General features: G+C 35.4%; 1 protein-coding gene across 1 annotated transcript in view; it reads left to right on the top strand.

The window, feature by feature from the left end:
• Window positions 1–15,822, top strand: part of LOC306865461 (EGF-like repeat and discoidin I-like domain-containing protein 3) — a 31,779-nt gene extending 15,957 nt beyond the window's left edge. Inside the window, exons 6-11 of the mRNA XM_079410064.1 lie at window positions 2,139–2,320; window positions 6,494–6,649; window positions 7,473–7,617; window positions 7,702–7,886; window positions 11,948–12,103; window positions 15,312–15,822. Coding sequence (XP_079266190.1) covers window positions 2,139–2,320; window positions 6,494–6,649; window positions 7,473–7,617; window positions 7,702–7,886; window positions 11,948–12,103; window positions 15,312–15,461 — 974 coding nt within the window. The 3' untranslated portion in view covers window positions 15,462–15,822. The remainder of the gene's footprint in view (window positions 1–2,138; window positions 2,321–6,493; window positions 6,650–7,472; window positions 7,618–7,701; window positions 7,887–11,947; window positions 12,104–15,311) is intronic.
• The last annotated feature ends 751 nt before the right edge of the window (window positions 15,823–16,573 follow it).

Below are 16,573 nucleotides of genomic sequence, written 5' to 3'. Positions count from 1 at the left end.
ATTTTGATTGGCGTGTAACGGAAGGGCCCCCCCCCCAAAGCAGCGTTAGCCCAGGGCCCCGCAAAGGCTTAACTGCCAATACTTGTGAAACTATGACTTGTTTGCTGGTATGTTTTGTGCTGACTCAAAACAAGAAGGTCCCAGCTGTATCTTAACACATCTATGAACATTTAATCAAATTAGTTGAAGATTACTGTCATGCTTTCTTACTTACACGCCTCTGAGGAGCATATATAAAGTTACACCCCTCGAGAAGGTTTGATTTGCAATCATGCTATCCAAACACAGCAGCAGAAGCTCCCTACGGGCAAGTTTGAGCAGCCTGCGGCTCCTTTTTGAATCTCCCCAGTCTGTGCGATCGTTCTGCAGAGATGGTTCAAGTACTGCGTTAATGTTCTCCCCGGAGCACCAGCGAGCGGGCGCCATCTCCGCAGGTGGACGAACCGACGACAGCAATGACTCTAGAGAGGACATCTTAGGCTTCGAGAGTGAAGACAGCATCTCTGTGTGTGAGAGCAAGGACACGATATCCATCGACGAATCCAAGGACATTGCATCCAAAACTTCAGACCTGCCGGATGTTTTTGAGGACAAAACAGAGAAAGATGGCATTTCAGGGGTCGATACGGAGTCTGTGGCGAGAACCAGCGAGAGCAAGAATAATGTTATTATATTATCACTCCAGACCAAAGAACACTGCGTTTGTGGTATTCCTTTCAATTGCTTAATTAACTATATTTGTTAAATTTGTTTAATAATTAGCCTTATGAACTATATTTGTAAGAAATAATAAAAAAAAAAGTATTTTATAGTTCAGGAGACTTTTGCAAATTATATGATTTTGATGATAATTTGATTTAAATCAATTATTGCATAATTTTTTGTTTACTTTTTAAAGTTTTTCATTTTTTTAAATATCTTTATAATCTTTTAGAAGTGGTATATGCAATCCAATGGGGTTTTTATACTGTAATTACCTATAATTAAAATCGTAAAAAAGAAACATTAAATGAAATAGAATAAAATATTCAAAAAACTTAAGCTTATTTTATTTCTACTTGTTGCCAAGAAAACATTTCAAATTTTTGAATGGTTTCACTCGATATGCTAAAATAGCAACTAAAATAATTTAATAAAAACTATGTAGACATATTTAAATGAATAATCTTTCATTTGTAAGCTGTACATGATTGGTTCACTAAAACGAACCAGCTCATGAGAGTCATTTGTGCTAGAATCATACTAAATTGGTAGAGCTTTTTGATTTACTAAAAAGAACTGATGCTTAAGACTCATCCCTTTAGAAATCGAATTACACGGGTGGCGCTGTAGGGTTTTGATTCAGTAAGAACCGATTCATAATAATCATTCGTTCAGAAATCGACCTACACAGTGCACTGCAATGGTGCACAACATAACGAAATCTCCACAACACAACGAACAAAATTAGCACATCACAACGGACACAAGCCACAACACAGCGAAATTAGCACAAAAAGAAATCTCCCCAATATATGGCGGAAACAAGCCACAACACAACGGAATTAGTACAGCACAATGAAATCTCTGCAACACAATGGGAACAAGCCACAACACAACGGAATTAGCACAAAAAGAAATCTCCACAACACAATGACATATCTGCAACACAATGGAAACAAGTCGCAACACAACAAAATTAGCACAACACAATGAAATTAGTCATATGCATTGAGCCTACACTAGCCTAGTGGAGCGCTGTTGAGTAAATATTGCAGGAAACTCCATCAGAATAGTTAGTGATATTTGTTTTAAAAATGGAAATGGTCCTACAAACGAGAGAATTGTTGACACACAGTAAGATTATGGAATTATAAAATGAAGGTGAACATTTAGTTTTAATATGAAACGTTTAAGTTTATATAGAACTATTCAACATTTGACAGCATACTTTGGAATATGAGACATTGTTGAGATATTTCCTAAAACTCTCTTTAGAGAATACAGGGCTTTTTCTGAGGACAAGCATATAAGAAGGTTACTTGAGCAAAATCTTTCCATTTAATTGTCTATGAGAACTGAGTATTTTAAAATGAGAATGTTTGAGATGTTACATCTCAAATATTTTCTAACATCTTTTTCTCTGTCTGTCCTCTCAGAATGTTCTGGGCCTTTAGGGATGGAAGGGGGGATCGTTTCGAACCAGCAGGTAACAGCTTCCTCCACACATCGAGCTCTGTTCGGCCTGCAGAAGTGGTTTCCGTACTTTGCCCGACTCAACAAGAAGGGTCTCGTCAATGCCTGGAGCGCAGCCGAGGGTGATCGATACCCATGGATTCAGGTAATCCTGCCAGATTCTGACTGCATTAATGGAAAAAGAAACTTTTGTACTTTTTTATAATTGAACATCAATTCATGAGTAGAATACAAGCAATAGCAATAGCAGTTCTTGCTAACAACTAACAAATCACTAGCATCACTTCAGAGCTGTTTGCCAGCCATCCAACACAGCTACAACTTTAAAGGAAAAGCATAAACACCCCACAGTAATTAGTTTATACTAGGAGGTAAATCTCATTAGAGATTTTAGGAGTTCCAAATGCATATCCGTGTGAGATTTCATTAGGAGACACACAGAAAGAACAGTGTGGGTGTACAAAAAAAGTTCACAGCCGCTGTAATGACTTAAGTGGTAACCGCACACTGCCACCACTTATGCCTACACAACACTAGCGTCCTGGCCTTGTTCTGCTGGCGTCCTGTGTGCGGCTGACTCTATTTTTGTGCCTTTGAGATTAAAGATGGCTTTGATGTCCATATGCTTTTAAATAAGACCTCAATTTGTCCCTGGAAAACTGTGCTGCCTGTTTGCCTAGTCCTCAGATGTTCCTTTAGAGCTGCTTTTGTGTTTGCATTGGACATCAGGTGGTGTTCCAACCTACAGTAGTATGGATTTTCAAATGATTAGATAGCAAAGTTCCCCAAATAATAATAATAATAATAATAAAAAGAAAATTAAGCATGACAAAGATTTTGTTTTCAAAATTAAATAATTGGCTTTTATATTGTCATTGTACTAAAAACAAACCCATTAAAATAAAAAAACAAATAAAAATGTAATAAATAAAACATTTATTAAAATTCAATAATTATTATTATTTTATATATAAATTCTCTCTCTCTCTCTCTCTCTCTCCATATATATATATATATGTATTAAAAATTATATATATAAAATGTATTTGAGTTCATGTTTTGATAATGGGAAGCAAATAAATGTACATATTAATTTTTGTTTAAATTATGTAATTAAACTTAGAATCTGACAGAATATTAAATAATTAAAATATTATTAAAAATAAATTTATACAGTTGTTCAAAAGTGTGGGGTCAGTAAGATTTAAAAAATGTTTTTAATAAAAGTAGTCTTGTATGCTCACCAAAGCTGCATTTAATTGATCAAAAATACAGGAAAAGCAGAAATATTTTGAGTATATGTGTGTAATATAAAATATTTTGCTTTCAATAATTTGCTTTCATTTTGTCATTGTTCTAAATCCAAAACAAATTATTAAAATTGGTAAAAAATAAAATAAATAAAACTAAAACATTTATTTTTTTAAATAATAATAATAAAATAATATATAAAAAATACATTTAATTTGCATTGATTGTATTATCTGATACATATATACAGTGCCCTCCAAAAGTATTGGAACAGCAAAGACAAAATTGCTCTGTTGGCTGTGGAGTGAAGACAGAATGTCACATTTTATTATTGCGTGATTCAACAGATATATGTTTTACCAGCTAAGAAGTTCAGCACTTTTAGAGTTTCATCTGATGTGAGCATAAGTATTGGAGCAGTTGCCTCACAGGTCTTTCTAAGTGATCAGCTGTGTCCTGTTGCATTAATTTTTGCAGGAAAGTGATAAAGGAATTCATCACCCTGTGGCTTACTTCTCCAGAAAATTTCTCAGCGCACAGCGCAATTACAGTGAGCATAAGTACTGGGACAGTTGAACATAAGACCGATATAAAAGATTAAAAGCTATTATTTAGTTGCAGATCCCTTGCACACAATCACAGCAGTGAGTCTGTGACCCATAGACATCACCAGACTCTTGCTCTCATCCTTTGAAATGCTTTTCCCAGCCTTTAATGCAGCCAATTCCAATTGTTGCTTGTTTTGGGGAGTTTCTGCCTTTACTTTCCTCTCCAGCTGCTGAAATTCATGTTCAATCAGATTTAAATCTGGAGATTGACTTGGGCAATCTAAGACTTTCCATTTCTTTGCTCTTATAAATTCCTTGACTGAACTGGCAGGGTGTTTTGGGTCATTGTCCTGATGCAATATGAAGCACTTCCCAATGAATCTGGTGGCATTTTCTTGATGGTTTTGTACCCTTCCAAATTCATTCTGCCACTGTCATCATACGTTAAGTCATCAGTTAAGTTGAGAGGGTCTGTTCCAGAGACAGCCATGCATGCCCATGCCATGACACCACCTCCACCATGCTTTACAGATGAGGCTGTATGCTTGGGATCATTGCAGTTCCCTTTTTTCTCCACATTTTTGCTTTCCCATCACTTAGATAAAGGTTCATCTTAGTCTCATCGGTCCATAAACACAGTTCCAAAAATCTTGATGTTTGGTGATGAGTTTCTGGCTCAAGGTCTGCATATAAAGTCACACCAGAGGAGTTCAGCTGGGATCAGGACTTGGCTTTCTGCAGACCAGTCAAGTTCTTCCACACTGACTCAATCAATCATGTGTTTTTGAACCTTGCCTTATAGACAGAGACACTGTCATGTTAGAATAGAAAAGGGTCCTGTCCAAACTATTGCTATACAATTAGAAGCACACAATTCCCTAGAATATCATTATATGCTTAAACATTAAACATTGTACTCATAGAAATTACTAAAGTAGTCAAACCTGTTCATTAAAAGGGGGTGACCCAATACTTTTGGTAATATAGTGTATGTATATATATATATATATATACACACACACACACACACACACACACACACATATGTGAATTTGACCTTTTTTAGGTTTTGATACCATATGAAAGCTGGGTTCAAGCCCTTTCCAAAACTTTCCAATTTGGTCCATAGCTTGACTGTAACGAAAGTTATGGCTATCTGAAATTGGTTGATAGCTATTATTTTCAGGAATGGAATTTTGAGAAAAACGTGTTTAAAGTGAGACGGGTTTCACTTTCACTTCACGGGTTTATTAGCGCTACTGCATCATTACACAAACAGACTATGTTACCCTGAAGAGGACAGTTTTACGTTGATTATCATGGGCATAGTCTCTGAACTTTAGATAGCACGAATAGTGTACCTCAGAAACCTGTGCATAAACAGACTGTCATCGGACTCCTCTTTAGTAACTTCATCATCCGATCCTTCATCTATGGATGTGAAATAGTCCATTATAACATTGTTTTAGGGCACTGACAATGCCAGTATATACTGATATATACTGATTGAGCAGACTGAGACGAGCAAGATCATTTAATTGAGCAGATACTTCAGATGTTTTCTTGTGCTCCGCCATCTCACAATATTAAAATAAATAAATAAACTCTGCGTGCCGTAGTTTACACAGGACTGGCAGGAAATGTGCATTAATACACCTTTATTATATATGTTACGTGGTTTATTTTGATAGGATAGGTTAACTGTTTTTGTTCTGTTAAGAGAAAGCACCTCCGCAGGGCGTTCAAGAGAGAGTCTTTTCTGCTTGCTGCAATAAATCGCTATTTTTCTGCACTAAACAAGTGAATTTTGCCAAGATATTTTCAGAGATGATAGACAAGATGTTATAGAATAATAATTTAATGAAAACCTAATTTTGACAAAAAAATTACATTCAACCTATTTTTCAAATTTCCTGAAAACGGCCCAGCGCGACATCCGACGGTTTTTCCCAGGTAGCATCACATATATATTAGTGCTATCAAACGATTAATCGTGATTAATCGCATCCCAAAAAAGTCTTTGTTTGCATAATATATATGTGTGTGCTGACCGTGTATATTTATTATTGTAAATATAAATACAAACACATGCATGTATTTAGTTAAGAAAAATATGTTATGTTTATATGTTATATATATTTATATATAATACAAAATACAAGAATATAAATGTATATGCATGTAAATATTTCCAAAATATGTATTGTATGTATGTGTATTTATATATGCATAATAAATATACACAGTACACATACATAATGTAAACAAAAACTTTTATTTTGGATGCGATTAATCGTTTGACAGCACTAATATATATGTGTGTGTGTGTGTGTGTGTGTGTGTGTGTGTATGTATACACATACACATGACCTCCACAAAACCCCTCTCCAGATGCATGGTCGTCATTGTCTCTACCACAGCAATTTCTGATAGGGACAAATTATGACTCCACAGCCCACAAGGCTTCACTTGTTCATCTTGTGAGCTAAGGCCATCGATTTTGTGCTGTCTCCTCACAGATAAATCTGCAGCGGAGGATGAGGGTGACCGGACTGATAACACAGGGTGCCAAGCGAATCGGAAGCCCAGAGTACGTGAAATCATATAAAGTGGCGTACAGCGACGACGGGAAGGCCTGGAGCATGTTTAAAGTCAAGGACACAGACGAGGACATGGTAAGACGGGGCACGCCGTTCGTTCCAGATGAGATGAGAAAGCCCGAGGGGGACTTTTTTAAATTAAGAAACTGTCCGCTTAAGAAGTTCTCCTGCCAACTCTCCCCTTTTTTCTGGTTTTATTTTTATTCATTATGATTTCATGAAATCTTTGACAGCTAGTTCATGTTTTACAATAATGATAAATAAATGTACACAATGATTTGTGTTTAAATTATATCATTAAAAAGATAATATAATAATAAATAATTAAAATACGTGTTCAGACTTTTTTTGGGGTCATTACAATTTTTTTATGTTTTTAAAGAAAGAAGTCTCTTATGCTCACCAAGGCTGCATTTATTTTATAAAAAATACAGGATTATTTTGAATTATTATCACAATTTAAAATAACTGTTTTCTATTTGAATATATTTTAAATTACAATTTATTCCTTTGATGAAATACTGAATTTTTAGCATTATTACTTCTGTCTTCAGTGTCACATGATACTTCAGAAATCTTTCTAATATGCTGATTTGCTGCTCAAGAAACATTTCTTATTATCAATGTTCAAAAAACAGTTGTGCCGCCTAATATTTATGTGTAAACCATCATATAAATGCTCTCTTTGTAACTTTCTATTCATTATATGAAATGGAAATCTTTTGTAACATTACAAATGTCTTAAATGTCACATTTGATCAATTTAATACATCCTTGTTGAATAAAAGTATTAATAATAATAAAAACAAACACTTAGTTGATGAAAGGCAGTGTACAGGTATATATTATTTCAGGTTTATATTTTCGTAATAGCAAATTTTATGTTACTTTACTGCAGATATTCACTGGAAATACTGATAATAATGCCCCCTCGGCCAACTCCTTCAGTCCACCAATCGAAGCGCAGTACATCCGCATTTACCCACAAGTCTGTAGGAAGCACTGCACACTGCGAATGGAGCTCCTGGGCTGTGAGCTCACAGGTCTGTGTTTTGAAGCGTGCTGTATTCGTCTCCAACACAGTCCTGAGTTAGAATTATGTTTACTCTTGCGATTGTATTTTTCAGGATGCTCAGAGCCCATGGGGATGAAGACCGGACACATCCAGGACTATCAGGTCACTTCCTCCAGTGTGTTTCAGACCCTGAACATGGACATGTTCTCCTGGGAACCATCCAAGGCCAGACTGGACAAACAGGGCAAGGTCAATGCATGGACATCAGCCCATAATGACCAATCCCAATGGCTGCAGGTGAGACAGATATCAAAAGTGTAGTTCAAAGGTTTGTGGGTGAGTTTTTTTCAAAGAGATTAATACTTTTATTCAGGAAGGACATTGAAGTGGTCAGAAGTCGCAGTGTTTATGCTATCAGACATTTATAATGGTATAAAAGATTTCTATTTCAAATAAATGCTGGTCTTTTGAACTTTCTATTCATCAAATCATGCATCACGGTTTCCACCAAAATATTAAGCAGCATAAATGTTTTCAACATTGATAATAATAAGAAATCAAATCAGCATATCAGAATGATTTCTGAAGGATCATGTGACACTGAAGACTTGAGTAATAATGCAAAAACAAAAATCAACTTTGCATCACAGGAATAAATTACATTTTTAAATATATTCAAATAGAAAACATTATTTTAACGTATAATAATATTTCACAACATTACAATTTTTGCTGTATTTTTCATAGAATAAATGCAGCCTTGGTGAGTAAAAGTCACACCAACCCCAAACTTTTGAACAGTACATATACACACACACACACACACACACAAATTATTATTGTTATATATAAGCCCGACCAATTAGTGCCTAAATCTCCTCTAAAGCACATTAGCTAGACCAGGCTGGAAGTCCAGCAAACCAGCTCAGACCGGTTTCAGGTGTTTTTCAACAATTTAAAAAATAATAATTGATTGATTGTGCTCCAAAAGACTAAATAGATCAGCCTTTCTCGCTGTGTTTAATTCTGGGTTATCATCATTTTTAACCCAGAGTTAAGAACACTATTAATCCTGATTTTTGAAGCTCTGCTCTGGAAATGCGATTCCAAAGGTGCTTGAATATTATGCCGAGTTATTTTATCATGAACTAAACAATGCTTTCCTCATTAAATATTCATAACTTAGAACAGCTGTAGAAACTTTCCTGTTCAGGTTCAGCCTCTGAGTGAGTTAAAAATTTCAAATATTGATGGTGTTCAGAGTGATAAACAGACAGTATTATTGTTAAGACAACCAGAGAATATTTACGTGGTGATTTTGGGATTTCTAATTGGGCACCAAATAGGTTATACCATTTCACAAAAGTTATTTCAGCCAATGGGATCATTTAGGGCTCCAAGTGGGCTGAATTTAACACATGGTGGGTGGTAGGATATGTCATATGGCATCAACCTTGCTCAGTATACCATTTTCCATGCCACATAAATACATTCATCCTCATGCATTCAATACACTGCAGGATACTCTTTAATTTCTACATATACACCCACACAGGTCAGCTACTGTACCACCAAACATCACTAATCTAATTAAACCGGTGGGCTGCTCATGGTTTGCCATTATAACGGACTGTAAATCTGAGCTTATTCTCAGACCCGAGAGCCGTGATCATTAAATGCTGAGTCTGCTGCCATTGAACTGAGATCGGGAAATTGGATCCGAGAGAACAGGCTAATGTATATATTATATTACACCTGCACGCTTGCAGAGCCGAGCCCGGCCGCTCAAACGCTCCTCTGAGATTGCAGAGCTGCTGTGAATGCCGATCACGTCAGCCTAGGTCAGAAAGCAGAACTTGAGTCCTCATGAAAGAATAATACAGCGAGAGAGAGAGGCCGTACTGGCTGCACAGTTGTGTCCTATTCACAATACAGGAAACTAAATAAAAATATTCATAAAACAGCTGTAGATTTTAATAATATGCCTAAATATTGTTTAATATGAATTATCTACGCTGTAAAAAGTGATTTTGAAGTTGCAAATAAAAACAAAGACTACTGAAGTAAGTTTTACAAGAAAATACTATTTTAGTCTTTCTACTTCTAAATTTCATATTTAATTCAATGCGTTATTTGCCATTCCTGTCTAATTATTTGTGCCATTTACTAACAATTTCTAATAATTTAATTTTTTCATTATATTTAATACATTTGACTTCACTCAATTATGTATTAAATAATGACAATTTTGATGTCATCATTTTTAGAGTTCTGAAAACAATATAGTGCTGTGAAATTAAATTCTGCTTTGCACTGTAAAAAAAAGTTGAGCCAACTTAAAATTTTTAAGGCAACCAGCTGAGAAAACTCAAAAATCTGCTGAAGCTGGTTGCCTTAAAATTTTAAGTTGGCTCAACTCTTTTTTTGTGTGTGTGGTTATGTTAATTACTTTTAGTACTCAGTTAAAATATACTTCAAATAATTAGAATTATTATTATTATAATTACTCACATGATCAAGTAATTTGACTTGTAATTTGAATTGTTTTAAATACATAAGTATTTACATAAACACACGCTGTGGGTGTGGCCAGTTCAATTCATGAACAGAAAAAAAGACTAATTCTGAATTTTGCGCATATAGCGAACTTAGAGAAGCGTACTATAGTTTCAGGCCTTTAGGCATCATGTCATCTTATTTTCATGAGGCATGGATTATTTTAATAAAAGCCAAGTTCATTAATCAGGACTGGCTGTTTTAGCAAAAACAAGAAGCTCCAGAGCAGTTAATTACAGCAGCCTTGAAATCCTGTAATACCACTAAAGTAATAGACTTACAAAATTCAGTGGCCTAAAGACGTTCCTGTGGTGTCAGTGGCGCTGATTAACTCCGGTCCTCCGAGGGGAACTCTGCAGTGCAGAGTGTTGTGATTCAGTCTGACGTCCATCATTCCATGAAGGGCAGTGAATTCCAGCTGTATGAAACAGATAATCGGTTGAGAGACAGTCCCACCAAAGCAGGTGTGAGATTTGTTTTACCTTCAGGCACCTTTCTCATCATTTGCAGAGGTATAACCTACTTTACAATGACACTTGAAGGCATGGGCAGAGCTGTCTACACTGCAAGCGCCTGATGTTGGATGCCGCGTTTGTATTTTTGCACAGCTACTCCAGCAGTTTTCCTTTTTGTCATTTTATTTTATTTTTGAGCTCATGACACCATAACTACACTCTTTACAATGGAAGTCCATTTACACCATGGGATATATACAGTATACACGTATATATATTTCTTTTTTAAAAAAAGGTAACCAACTTTTTATCTTGCAATTAATAAATAAATCTTGCAAATAAATAAATAAAATTGTGCAAAAAAAAAAAGTCAGTTCTGAGAAAAGAAATCAGAATTTCATGACTTTAATGTGCAATTCTGAGAAGAAAAATAGGAATAGGAATTGTGAGATATAAACTCGCGAGTTTTTGTTCGACAAACAAACCAGACAGTAGAGTAGATTAACGTCGGTGGACTTGAATTTGAAAAATGGTGTGTATTGATGTCTTTCCGTGGTTGAAACAAAATACCTTTTGATGTTCATTCATGTTTATTTCATGATACAAGAAGTAAAGAGGATGAGATAATCGTTAATGTGCCACTTAAAACAGAGAAATGACATTTTGTTTCATATCTAATGTAACCTGCTCTGTCTTGTCTGTCAGCATGTTGTCAGTCTGCTCTTTGCTCCACGATGTATTTTTCACTGCGTGAGAACATGAAAGCACCATGGCTTGTTGGACATAGCAAAAGTGACGAAGGGGGGATTGTGTCAATTGTGAGAAAAAGTCTGAATTGTGAGATAAAACGTCACAAATTATTATTATTAAATTTTTTAATTAATAATTAATAATTGTGAGATATAAACACAAAATTTCAAGATGTAAACTCAGACTTCTGAGAAAAAAGTCAGAGTTATAATATAGACTAAGATTAGCAAAATATAAACTTGAAAAGTAGGTCAGAATTCTACATTTATATCTTACAATTTAGAATTGTGATATAAACACAGAGAAAAAAAGTCACAATTACCTTTTTATTTGTTTTTATTCTGTGGGAGAAACAGGCTTCCATAATTGTTTTCATGAACTGCCATTCAAAATTAGATGTGCATGCTGATGAAACACAATTTTCTATAACAAATATTTCATTGTATTACAGTAATATTTTACAAGTATGTTTTTTTTTGTTTGTTTTTTTGTGGAGGGCTCTGAAAGATGTAAAACGTACTTCTAGAGTCATTTATGTGGGCTTGAATGCATCTTCTACTGTTTTCTTCACAAAACTCTCTCTCTCTTTATCACCAGGTGGATTTGCTGATTACCACCAAAATCACAGGAATTATCACCCAAGGAGCCAAAGATTTCGGGCATGTGCAGTTTGTTGGTTCCTATAAAGTGGCGTTCAGTAATGATGGAGAGAAATGGCTCATATATCAGGATGAGAAACAACAGAAGGATAAGGTAGGACATTTACTGTGAACATGAACATTTGAGGGAGATGCCGTCAAGTATTCTAAAGTATGTAAAGTATATATTGAAATGTCTTTTATAAAAAAAATCACCCTACTGATTGTAAGGAATAGATGGAGCTTCTTACACAGCCTCCGTGAAGGACATGGCATCAGCATTAGCCGTGAGAAAAATTTCAACCTCTCAGCATTTTTATGACAATCTCCCACCTCCATGCTTTCCATCCGGAGCGGCAGCAGCTGACAAGATGAAAGATTTTCTCAGAAACAAAACTCCAGCAAGGAATCCTTCTATGGAGAAAAGAGAGACAGTTATTTCTATTTAAAATTCAACATTCATTAGACAGATACAACTAGACTGCCAGTGTTGCTATGTGGTACATTTTCATTTATATGCATCAATATACAATACATAATAAATACATAAATGCATTACTGTTCAAAAGTTTGGGATCAATAAGATTTTTTCTAAAGAAATTAATTATTTTATTCAGCAAGGATGAATTACATTGATCAAAAGTGACAAGACATTTATACAAGGCCATAACCATGTCTTGAACAATGGGGGGGGGGGGGGGGGCAACTTACATACACACACGCACACACACACACACACACACACACATATATATATACACACTGCCGTTCAAAAGTTTGGGATCAGTATGTTTTTTAATGAATTTTAAAGAAGTTTCTTTCATCAAGGCTGCATTTATTTGATCAAAAATACAAAAATAAAAACTTAATTTTGTGAAATATTATTGTAATTAAAAATTACGGTTTTATATTTTAATATTCTTTAAAATATAAATTATTCCTGTGAAACAAAGCTGAATTTTCAGCATTATTACTCAAGTCTTCCTTCAGAAATCATTCTAATATGCTGATTTATAATCAATGTTGGAAACAGTTGTCCTGCTTCATATTTTTTTGGGACCTGTGATACCTTTTTCAGGATTCATTGATAAATAAAAAGTTAAAAAGTACAGTGTTTATGCAAAATATACATTTTGTGTTATAATATAGGCTACACTACTATTCAAAAGTCTGGGGTCAGTAAATTGTTTCTTCTTTTTTTAAAGAAATTATTACTTTTATTCAGCAAGGATGTGTTAAATGTTAAAAGTGATAGCAAAGACATATATTGTTAGAAATGATTACTATTTTGAAAACTGCTATTCTTTGTATCCTTTTATTCATCAAAGAATAAAAAAGAAGTATTACAGGTTCCAAAAAATATTAAGCAGCACAACAGTTTCAACACTGATAATAAATCAGCATATTAGAAGGATTTCTCAAGGATCACTGAAGACTGGAGTAATGATGCTGAAAATTCAGCTTTGATCACATTAAAATAGGAAACCAATATTTAATATTTCACAATATTACTGTATTTTTCTGTATTTTTGATCAAATAAATACAGTCTTGATGAGCATAAGAGACTCCAGCAAAAAATCATTAAAAATCGAACTGATTTTGAACAGCAGTGTAGGCTATATATAAAAAGCTATATTAATGCCACTCGCACACAAATCAGAGCACAGAAACTTGTTGTCTATGGCCTGCTGCCCTGCGCCTTTTATTAATAAAATAGTTTTAATACTGGATCGCTACATTAGGGAAAGGGGGGAGTGGTGTGTGGCCAAGTATGGTGACCCATACTCTGAATTTGTGCTCTGCATTTAACCCATCCAAAGTGTACACACAGTAGTGAACACACACCCGGAGCAGTGGGCAGCCATTGCTGCGGCGCCCGGGGAGCAGTTGGGGGTTCGGTGCCTTGCTCAAGGGTCTCACCTCAGTCGTGGTATTGAGGGTGGAGAGAGTGTTGGTTATTCACTCCCCCCACCTACAATCCCTGCCGGACCTGAGACTCGAACCCACGACCTTCAGGTAACAAGTCTGACTCTCTATCCATTACGCTATATTATCCAACAACAAGGAGCTAAAATGGCTGTTTTAAAATAATTAAACTCACAGCCTCATTTTTTGTAGAAAGAGATGCACAGATGCAGGTAATTCACAAATCTCTCTCTCTCTCTCAAAATTGACATATTTCTAACATAAAAAAACAGTTGACTAATATTAAATGATTTGCAACTTCCATATCTAACTTCGCTGTCTAGTTTCAACGTCAAATTGACGCTTCACGCTGGAATTGATGAGTGCTGCTAGACCTTTAGGCTACAAATATAACTTTTAAAGGTTTTCTTTCTGATCCTAACAAGAGCGCTGTGTAATGGAGTGCAGCAGATCAGTGCAAGAATTTCAAATATTGGGGGGGACAGTTTGGTCACTTGGCGGGACTTGTCCTTCTCAGTGTCTATGGTGGTTACAGCCCTGCATTTATAATATTTCAAATAAACAATCCAAAAATTATATATCATGGTTTTCACAAAAAATATGAAGCAGCACAACTGCTTTCAACGTTGGTAATAATAAATGTTTGTTGAGCAGCAGATCAGCATATTAGAATGATTTCTGAAGGATCATGTGACCCTGAAGACTGGAGTAATGATGCTGAAAATTCAGCTTTGATCACAGCAATCAATTATATTAAGATATACAACAATTATTTTAAATTGTAATAATAGTTTACATCATTACTGTTTTTACTTTATTATTTAGTTATGTCTTCAATCAAATAAATACAGCCTTGGTGAGCATAAGAGACATTTAAAAACATAAAATCATGCCAACTCAATTTTAAATGGTAGCATAGGCAAATATTGTTGTTTACTATTAAAGCTTTTAAGTCATACAGATTTACTCATGTGGGTGAATTTTTGGTGGATTTTTCTGAATTGTCATTTGTTAGTGAATAATCCCTTTTGCTTTTTTCAGTCATATGAAGTGACGTGATCTTTTCCTCTCATAGCCCTTTCCCTGCTCCCTCAACACACACACACACACACACACACACAGTAAGGTCATGAGTGTGGTGGTTGGGGGTGGTTAGTGGTGTTGGCTGGGTAATCTACTCTGACAGCGCTGATAAGAAACAGTCTTCTGGAATAGATTCTCTCAGAGGACTAATCTGTGAACGACGTGCTATTATAAGAGCTCAGGTTAAGGGTGTATGAAAGCCAAACGTCTGCTTTATATTTTACCGCCACATTATTGTGCACTTTTAAATGACATCAGAACACCTGATTCAGCATTTTATAAATTGCACATTGTCCTTCTGTGTCATTGACAGATCTTCCAAGGAAACTTTGACAATGAAACACACAGAAAGAATGTGTTAGATCCGCCGATCTACGCCCGATTCATCCGGATTCTTCCGTGGTCGTGGTACGGACGCATCACTATGAGGGCGGAGCTTCTGGGGTGTCCGGAGGAACAGTGAAACTGCGGCACACTCTATGACGGACTGTGTAAAAATAACATTTCTAATGGTGATCTTTCATGCCGTTTGGCCTGATTTGAAAATGAAAGATCTTTTGATTACAGTCGGTGATAGTCAATGATTGTGATGACTTTGAATGGATTTTCTTTTTTGCTCTGGAAATTGCCACAACTTACGATGCTTTTCAAATGTTACTGTCACTGTACAACTGACTACTTTATTTTAGAATATTATCAGAAATAGGTCAATTGAATTCACTCAGGTCAAAGGTCACATGCTAGAATAGTTTATGATTTATGAATATAAGGAAGAGCTGAGAACTGTTTTTGCTATTCTTATAAATTTATGTATATTAACTACTAAATGGTGCCATTTGTAATTTATTAAAATTCAATCATGCAAAATAGATGAATGAGAAGTATAGGAGAGTGGGGTAAACTGTGCCGCATATCAAGATTGACTTCACATGGATTGACTTGTTCACACCAAGACAGATCATCATTATAACAAAAACAAGTTCAAGTTTATTTGTATAGCGCTTTTTATGATACAAATCGTTGCAAAGCAGCTCTACAGGAAATTAAGTTTCCACAATATATTTATATATTGCAGAACCTTAATATATTTAACTTATGGCAAAATTTGGTAATTCTGTATGTTGTCTGAGCGTTGGCATCCTCTGAAGTCCTCTGAGGGGTTGGCATCATCTTTTCTCAGGTGTTCGGTCATCTCAGATCATTTAAGGGTTGGATCCAGACTGAAGCTTCTGTCATTCCTAGTTACCACGGGATGTTACTCAACAGAGAAACAAATAGAGACATAATTAGCGTAGCTGCTGTTCCATCTAAGCAAAAATTGTTCAACCCAAGCTAAAGAATAATAATAATGTACATTTGATCAGATATAACTGCAGTACAAGATTATAAGATGCATTATGTGAATGCTTGGCTAAAGAGGTGTGTCTTTAATCTAGATTTAAACAGAGAGAGTGTGTCTGAACCCCGAACGTTATCAGGAAGGCTATTCCAGAGTTTGGGGGCCAAATGTGAAAAAGCTCTACCTCCTTTAGTGGACTTTGCTATCCTAGGTACTACCAAAAGTCCAGAGTTTTG

Source organism: Barbus barbus, assembly GCF_936440315.1.
Source record: "Barbus barbus genome assembly, chromosome: 47".
NCBI classification, from domain to species: domain Eukaryota; kingdom Metazoa; phylum Chordata; class Actinopteri; order Cypriniformes; family Cyprinidae; genus Barbus; species Barbus barbus.
Note: the sequence above shows the minus strand (reverse complement) of the source record. Positions and strands in the feature narration are given on the sequence as shown.